At 43.3% G+C, this 8,487-nt stretch overlaps 1 protein-coding gene across 2 annotated transcripts; it reads left to right on the top strand.

Moving 5' to 3' along the window:
* The first annotated feature begins 1,035 nt into the window (after positions 1-1,035).
* On the top strand, positions 1,036-5,356 carry LOC106601008 (P43 5S RNA-binding protein). Of its 2 annotated transcripts, none has more exons than XM_014192848.3 (9): positions 1,036-1,421; positions 1,679-1,779; positions 1,878-1,974; positions 2,192-2,280; positions 2,447-2,520; positions 2,671-2,751; positions 3,161-3,390; positions 4,355-4,408; positions 4,820-5,356. In XM_014192848.3, exons 1-9 carry the CDS (start codon positions 1,290-1,292, stop codon positions 5,108-5,110), a joined length of 1,149 nt encoding a protein of 382 aa, XP_014048323.1. In that variant the 5' UTR covers positions 1,036-1,289; the 3' UTR covers positions 5,111-5,356. The 2 variants fall into 2 exon arrangements, with proteins under 2 accessions (XP_014048323.1, XP_014048322.1); XM_014192847.3 differs by having other exon boundaries at positions 1,040-1,421; positions 4,817-5,356.
* The last annotated feature ends 3,131 nt before the right edge of the window (positions 5,357-8,487 follow it).

Genomic DNA, 8,487 nt, shown 5'->3' with positions numbered 1-8,487 from the left:
GATTTTACTAATTGCATTAGTACTATACAAAGTTAGAGGTGCGCTATTTGATAGATTCCCCCGCTCCCATACCTCCGGCTTCCAGTGGGGAGACCTGAGGTCAACCTACCCCCGCCCCCCTCCCCATCTCGTACTTCTGTGTGGGAGACCTTCCCTGGCAGTAGCCTGCCCATGTCGCCTATACCTAAATCCGCCACTGGCTGCGCCACTCCGGAGCCTCCCCGGCCAAACCCTCCCTTAACACGGACGACGCTAGGACAATTGTGCGCCACCCTATGGGACTCCCGGTCACGGCCGGGATGCCTTATTTCTATTATAAACTGGTTACCAACATAATAACTTTAAACAAGTAATTTTGCGTCCAGAACTACTCCAGAGCTGACTGTAGTAGGCTTTATTAAAATATGCAAATGAGGTGAAATCTCATTAAATATATGCATATTTTCATATTGTGCAAATCCATTTTTCTGGACACTGGGTGAAGTCAGGCTAAATATTTTGGATTTAATTTTGTTGAGACACTTCAGAACCGGATTTGTCCAGAGCAGATTGTGATGTGTTCTGTCTGGGAATCCTTGGGATTGGGAATAATAGTTTCGTATGATCAAGGAATTAATACTCTTGCAACAAATGCTACATCCCTACCTTTCTCTCAAATCTGATTGTAGTAAGATATGCAACCCTCTGCTGTAAGAATACAGTTGTTGCATCGCAGTGTATTGAAAACATGATGAACAGTGGGGATCTGTTGATTGCTAAAAATATATATATAATACATGTTTGACCTAACCTAGGCTGCGTTCTGTATGTGTTTACGTTCTGGAATGTTCAATTGAACGGAAACGGTGCTGTACTGAACGACCGGTTGAAAAACGGGTAGGGGTTGGTTTATGGGTTGGGAACGCTGTCAGCATGGCCACTGGCCTTTAAAGGCGTCACTCGTTACTTCAAGCCACACCCACCAAAAACGTACCTCAAAGTCTGTTCAAGAACATTTTGGGGAATCGTGTCGTTCAGTACAAACCGTTCCGCAACGTATCAAACGTTCATGCGAACTGAATGCACCTCAGGCATTGTGAGATCTGACATGTCTGCAACCAGTCAGCCTGGAACACGGCCATTCACTGCAAACACTGACACCTGAATTAAGCAATTAATTCGGCACAGGTGCAACCTGGGTCAATTAACCTCAGTGCACTCTCAGAGGCTACAAGAGTAGTTGGCGCGGGGGGACAATTTCCTCTTGATTGACAGTGTGCAACCGAATAGACGACTGTTTTCAGGAGACAATGAACGGGGTAGCCCACAAACAGGACTCGGGTCCTCGACAACAGATTTTCAACTGCAACCATGCTGATTGTGGGGCGACGTTCAAACGGGAGTGGCGTTTGAAAGAGCACGAGACCGTGCACAAGGAAGCGGTAAATATGATATGGGGACATGGCTGATATTTGAGTGATATTTGAATTCAACTATGGTTCATGTGGCTGTAACCTTATCCCCGGGTTAATAGATTTCGTGTGATAAAAAATGTGCAGAAGTGTTTAGGCTTCTGCCATAAATGTGGCGAAATAGTTCGAATGGCAGTTTACTTTTGAAGTTTGAGCCTTTTATGATTAGTCAAAGATTACGATTGCGTAAACTATAATTTATAACCCTACTGGTTCTTGTTTTTTAGCAACCTTTTCAATGCAACGGGGCTGATTGTGGCCGTCGTTTCTCACGGAAATCTCACCTGAGCCGCCACGCACTTGGCCACACCGGGGTGAAACAATTCAGGTAGGTTAATAATTTCAGTTTACATTTAATTTCATACCCATGGGTTAGGCTGTAGTTTGAAAAACTAAACTCACACTAGTATATTTTTCACCCAACAGATGTACCTTTGTGAGTTGCACAAATGCTTTCTTCAACGCGGCCAAGTTGAAGAGACACGTCTATTATGCCCACGGAGAAAAGGACAAGTACTTTAAGGTTATAGTCCACTAGATGTCGCCGAATAACCACGTTACTATTTGGAGATTGTCCATTTTCAGCATCTCTGGTCCTTTTTAAACGGACCCCCTTGGCCCTGGCATGTGTACTTTATGAAATGGATTCTTGCAATTAATTTGTAGGAAACCATTTCCATTTATTTACCGTGTAAATGTGTTGAATGTTTTTTTACTTGCTTAATTGTCCCCATGTGCAGTGCAATTTTCCAAATTGCTTATTGACATTCAAGAAACGGAGGGTGTATAAATTCCATTTGAAGGAGCATGGAATATCTTCTAATTTCAAGTAAGTCACAATCTTTTAATGGTTCTGTAGGCCTTGCATCCTTTGAATACTGCAAAAGGCCCAAGCTGATGTACAAGCTGATGCATACTCCCTAATTTAAAATGCAAGTGAATGCATGTCTCAGTAGATTAGTGGTTAAATTATTCTGTCCTGGTTTTCTCCTCAGATGTTCAAAGAGAGGCTGTGGAGTCAAGTTTGACTCCCATGTCGCTCGCAAAGCCCATGAGAAGAAACATGCAGGTTTGTCCCTTTGCAAGTTTGTCAGTCTTCTATTGCTGTACGGTCTTGAATAAATCAAAGAAATCGAGTAGTCATTTTGTATCACTAGGGATAGTCGCAGTTGTCATGTCACTTAACTTAACACTGCCCATAATCTCTCCCACTCTGCAGGGTACCGCTGCCCACAGCCTGAATGCAATCATTTTGAGCAAACCTGGGGGAAAATGCACAAGCACATGGCTAAACACCCAGGTAAGCACCCAACCCCCTTAATTGGAGCTGTTACTGAAGGACTATGAAAATAATGAATTACTGTACCAGTCAGGCCAACCTGCCTTTCCTCTCACTGAAAACTATTTTTGGATGTAATTGTTTTCACATTTATATTTCTATTTTTTCCTCTGTCTTCTACCACTTCGGTAAATGTCCTGCCTTGTACCCTGCTAGTTGTAGTGACAGTGTTTGAGAAATGGCTTATGATGCGATGCGTTAGCTGATTAGTAATTAAGGGGAAGCTTATTTTATTGGTAACCTTTAGTGTCAAAGATTCATACCGTTTACTCTGCCACCAGCTGCCTGCTCATGCCATCTGTTTTGGCTAATGGACAACTTGTTGGGCAGAAATCCAGTAGTGACATTTGCTTCTCTCCTGTCCCTGCAGCCACATTCACCTGTAAGCTGTGCCAGAAGGTGTTTAAGCATGTGGACTCTCTGCGTAGACACAAGCGAACCCACGCCCTGCAGAAGCCTGTCCTGCTGTGCCCCAGCAGTGGCTGCAAGGCCTACTTCTCCACTACCTTCAACCTGCAGCACCACATCCGCAAGGCCCACCTGCAGCTCCTCAAGTACCATTGCTGCTTCCCCGACTGCCCCAGAACCTTTGCCATGCGGGTATGTACTGTAGCCCTTGTGGGCATGTGTTCAGTCGACGTGAGACGGGTGATCTAGGATCTAAAAGGTGAAACTGATCCTCTATCCACACTCCTGAGACTTTCACTCTTTTGGAGTAAAAGCCCAAGGATTACAATTCCTGTGCTCCCCTGGTTAAGGGTCCTGTCTTTCTGCCCAGGTAAGTGTTTATTTGTTAAATGATACAAAGGGCAACTTTCCAGAGGGTGTTTGAGTCATTCAAGGCCCTAGGTATAGTGAAACTGTTTGCCGTTTCTGTTGTCCTAGGCATATTACAGGTGTAGCCTACAGTGCTTTCAATTTCCTTCTGTGTTTGTTTAGACAAGGGATGGGCAACTCAGGTCTTGGGGGGGGGGGGGGGGGTGCACTGATTGTGGTCCCACTTTTGCCTGAGCTAACACCCCAGACACAATCAACTAATCACGAGCTTCAGTTTAGAATGCAATTAGTTAATCAGCTGTTTGCTAGGATGGGGAGGAAGTGACACATCGCTGGTCCCCGACGACTGGAGTTGCCCATCCCTGATTTTAGGCAGTCTAGTTTGCCGTTATCTATTGAACACACTTGTAGCATACTGCTCTAAGCTGCCTTTTCAGCCTGCTCTTTCTGACGTCCATTTGTCAGCCGGCTTTTAACTAAGAACACACATCCATAACTGTCTAGTCTTCTACACAGTGGTGGTGATGTGCAGTTGGGTTTCAATCACTGCATGCAAAGCAGCCTCATGAATTTCTTAAGTCACTGAATGTCTGGTAAAGTAACTAGTGGCTTCCTTCCCATGGACAGAATTGAATTTGAATCCCAAGGTAAGACTTTTTCCATGTAGTGGATGGAGATGTTTGCCATTGTGGCTCTGGAACAGTATAAATGTTTAGAATAGGTTGATGCTCATACTTTGCTGCTGTCATAATGTTTGTTGTCGTGACACATCTGTTCAATCTCACAGGAGAGCCTAAGCAGACACCTGGCTCACCATGACCCAGATGCCAACCCTGCAACGGTAAGCATGGTTTTAGTCCATCTATCCCCTGTGGGTAAGATGTGGGCTTGAGCCAACAGTGGGTCTACTGTGTGGTGTGGCTCTGGCCAGGTGACCATTGATCTGTATGTGGCCCTGAACTGTCTTTGAACCATTTGAAAGCAGCATCCCTTAGATGTCTGGAAGAATCTACAGAGCTTTGGGCATAGTGGGGCTCTAGGGAGGGGTGTTTACTCACACAATGTCGCTCTTGTCTCAATTTGTCCAGCTCTGAAGTCCCTAGAGGAACTGAAGTGGTAATACAGGCTTCCTGTCTACTGGGCAGTAAAAGTTAATGACCTTTCTGAACAGTTGTAGTGGTGAATTGTTCCACTAGACATTTTATACCTCCAAAATCAATTTCTCTGTCCCATGTTTTTCTCTCTGTAGCAGAAGCGCAAGCGGTCCAAGAAGGCCTGGCAGAAGCGTCTGGAAGGCCACCAGCTGCCCCTGGTGGAGGACGACCTGCGGCGCCTCTTCGCCTTGCGCATGAGGGTGTCACGACGGGCCAAGGTGGAGGTTAACCTCTCAGGCCTCTTCAACGAGCGCAAGATCCCCCACTTTGTCGACTCGGAGGTCAACCTGCGTGACCTCTTCAGCATCAAGCCCCCTCACTCCTCCTGCCCTGCAGAGCAAGTCCCTGTGGAGGTCACCCACCCAGAGGTCACTGTGATCAAGGGTTAAAGGTCAAATCAAAGGTTGAACTTGTAGCCTGAAAGTGTTATAGTACCATGTTGAAGTAAATGCTTGTAAAGTACCATTGCTCTTTTAGTTGATCCAAACTGAGGTTTTGAATGATGTAAAATATTTTATTTTATAGTACATATAAAGCGATTGGTCTTATTGTTTTCCTGTATAAAAGCGCTTGAGTTTTGTTTGTCCTTTGCATGATCAAAGTTGACCCAATAAAAAAAAAAATGTTGCAGCCAAGTCATTGTCTAAATGTTTAGGTCTGGAGAAGATGGGACTGTGCCACCTCGTTTCTCTCCAACTAAATCAGTAATGACATCTCGGGGTGGTCAATTACCCTGCATCAGTCCTACGGTAAACCACGAGTTGGGTCGTGTGTCAGGGATGTCATGACTGGTTTAATGATGCCAAAGACTGCAACCTGAACCAGTCAAGAAAAGTTTTGGAACAGAAAGTGTTTTGTGATGTCAGTTTACTAGTGCCATAACACGTGTGCAGGTTGACTTGCATTGAAGTTCACTTTTCCTTCCAACACCCATTAAATATGAACCATAAAATCTGACCTATGAGTAACGAGTCCCCCACCATTGAATCTTCAAAGCACAGGGCTCTGCTCGGGCACCAGGTCCAATTCACTAGGTAACTCTTGAATCCAAACCCTGGGTAGAGGGGGAGAGCTGAACTACGGCAGTATAAAATCGTCAGCTTTACAATTGTGCCTATTGAAAGACTGCAGAATAATTGAACTGCTAAGTCTGACCAGTGACAGATTGTATCAGACATTTCTTCCGTCAATCTCTTCCTGTCTGCCACTTAAACTGAATTGCTGTGTAAAATGGCTAGCTTTCTGGTGTTCGTTCCATCAGAACCCCATATCACTTCAGCTGACTGGTAATGGCTTGTCTCTGCTCAATTGCTTCCTACAGAGCGCTCTCCCTGTCATGATTAAAGCACAGTACGTTTCCACCTGAACTTGTCCAATAAAGCTACACTGAACAAAAATATATATACGCAAATGTTTTACTGGGTTAGTTCATATGGAAATCAGTCAATTTAATTAACTTCATTGGGCCATTGTCTATGCATTTCCCAGAACCCCACCGCCACAACCTGAACTTTACCTTATTTCTATCGTGGAATCTAACTTCAGCTTCACCTCAACAGTTTGAATCACTTTTTACCCTGTCAACTCAGCAGTTGTAGAAAATGGAGTGTAGAAGACTAACTTGTAATCGTACACAGGTAATGTGTACATTTACATTTTACAGACTCTTATCCAGAGCAACGTACAGTCGTGAATACATACATTTCATTTTATCTCAGTACTGGTCCCCTGTGGGAATCGAACCCACAACCCTGGCGTTGTAAACACTATGCTCTACCAACAGAGCCACATGGGACCTATACAAAATTAATGGGTTGTACGCAGATCCTCTTTTACACACTGGCGTACCATCATTCCAAGTTGTCCAAGTCCTGTGTTGTGGCTGTAATATGGCTGGGTCCAGTTGGACATTTCAAAGCCTTTGCTAAGCCCCCATCCAGCCTGCCGTTGGAGCTCTATCATAGTCATTACTTTTGTGTTTTTCTGCTGCTGTTGTGGTGCTCATTCTCCAGGACTCCTCCTGCCGCCTCAGGCCATGTCAGCTCGTAATCCTTCACATAAACCTGGCCTATATGTCTGCTCCTCTGCTGGCTAACGACCCACACCATGGAGAGGGAACACATATGCGCTCTCTCTCCACTGTGTTTATGTGGTGGTAATGTACAAGCGTTTCTAATTACTTTGCTTTTGGTGCTTTGTGTGAAATGTGTTTTTACAACAGATTAGTCCATTAGAGAAAGTCTGTTGCCCTGGTGTCCAAAGCGTAATTGAAATAGAAATGATTCACCAGTGTTCAGGGTGATACAGGGTTAATTATAAATTGTCTGAGTCTGTGTTTGAGGGCTTTCGAAACAATGTGTTGCTTTGATGATTTGTGATTTATTTTAATGGAACATCAGGGGGTCTCTAAGAATTTACAGTTGAAATTCAGCAGACTAGCTGTTCGGAAGATGGGCCCTGGCTGACTCCATGGTAATAAAACGTTTCAAATTCAGCACATTTGCACAGACCACTTTTCTATGCTCTTCATTTCTCGAGATTCATAAACATTTAATTTCCCAGAACAGTTATTCCAATGAAAATCTTTTTACATAGAATGCTGAATATATTTAAGCAATAAGGCCCGGGGGGTGTGGTATGATATATGGCCAAAATACCACGTCTAAGGGCTGTTCATAGGCACGACGCAACGCAGAGCCATGGTATATTGGCCATACAGTGAGGGTAAAAAAGTATTTGATCCCCTGCTGATTTTGTACATTTGCCCACTGACAAAGAAATGATCAGTCTATCATTTTAATGGTAGGTTTATTTGAACAGTGAGAGACAGAATAACAACAAAAAAATCCAGAAAAACGCATGTCAAAAATGTTAGAAATTGATTTGCATGGATTTCTCACATGGAATAGCCCTCATTTCTCAGAACAAGAATAGACTGACAAGTTTCAGAAGGAAGTTCTTTGTTTCTGGCCATTTTGAGCATGTAATAGAACCCACAAATGCTGTGCATTTAGTCTAAAGGCCAGTTTTATTGCTTCTTTAATCAGTACAACAGTTTTCAGCTGTGCTAACATAATTGCAAAAGGGTTTTCTAATGATCAATTAGCCTTTTAAAATTATAAACTTGGATTAGCTAACACAACGTGCCATTGGAACACAGGAGTGATGGTTGCTGATAATGGGCCTCTATACGCCTACGTAGATATTCTATAAAAAAAAATCAGCCGTTTCCAGCTACAATAGTCATTTACAACATTAACAATGTCTACACTGTATTTCTGATAAATTTGATGTTATTTTAATGGACATTTCTAAGTGACCACAAACTTTTGAATGGTAGTGTCAGTATATATACTGAACAAGAATATAAACTCATGTAAAGTGTTGGTCCCATGTTTCATGAGCTGAAATATATTTTCCATATGCACCAAAATATTATTTCTCTAAATGTTTTTACACAAAAAATTTTACGTCCCTGTTAGTGAGCATTTCTCCTTTGCAAAGATAATCTATCCACTTGACAGGTGTGGCATATCAAGAAGCTGATTAAACAGCATGATCATTACACAGGTGCACCTTGCGCTGGGGACAGTAAAAGCCCACTCTAAAATGTTCAGTTTTGACACACAACACAATGCCACAGATGTCTCAAGTTTTGAGGGAGCATTCAATTGGCATGCTGACTACAGGTATGTCCATTTGAGCTGTTGCCAGAGAATTGAATGTTCATTTCTCTACCATAAACCTCCTCCAATGTCATTTTGGA

Source organism: Salmo salar, chromosome 03 (genome assembly GCF_965601325.2).
Source record: "Salmo salar chromosome 03, fSalSal1, whole genome shotgun sequence".
Taxonomy (NCBI): domain Eukaryota; kingdom Metazoa; phylum Chordata; class Actinopteri; order Salmoniformes; family Salmonidae; genus Salmo; species Salmo salar.
The sequence above is the reverse complement of the archived record's forward strand: the minus strand, read 5'-3'. Positions and strand labels throughout refer to the sequence as shown.

What these genes read in the sequence shown, in the direction of transcription:
- LOC106601008 (XM_014192847.3), top strand. Translation starts at nt 1,290, where the DNA reads ATGAACGGGGTAGCCCACAAACAGGACTCGGGTCCTCGACAACAGATT. An exon ending in CCATGAGAAGAAACATGCAG is followed by an intron (nt 2,521 to 2,670) that starts GTTTGTCCCTTT and finishes CCCACTCTGCAG; the next exon opens with GGTACCGCTGCCCACAGCCT. An exon ending in GCACATGGCTAAACACCCAG is followed by an intron (nt 2,752 to 3,160) that starts GTAAGCACCCAA and finishes CTGTCCCTGCAG; the next exon opens with CCACATTCACCTGTAAGCTG.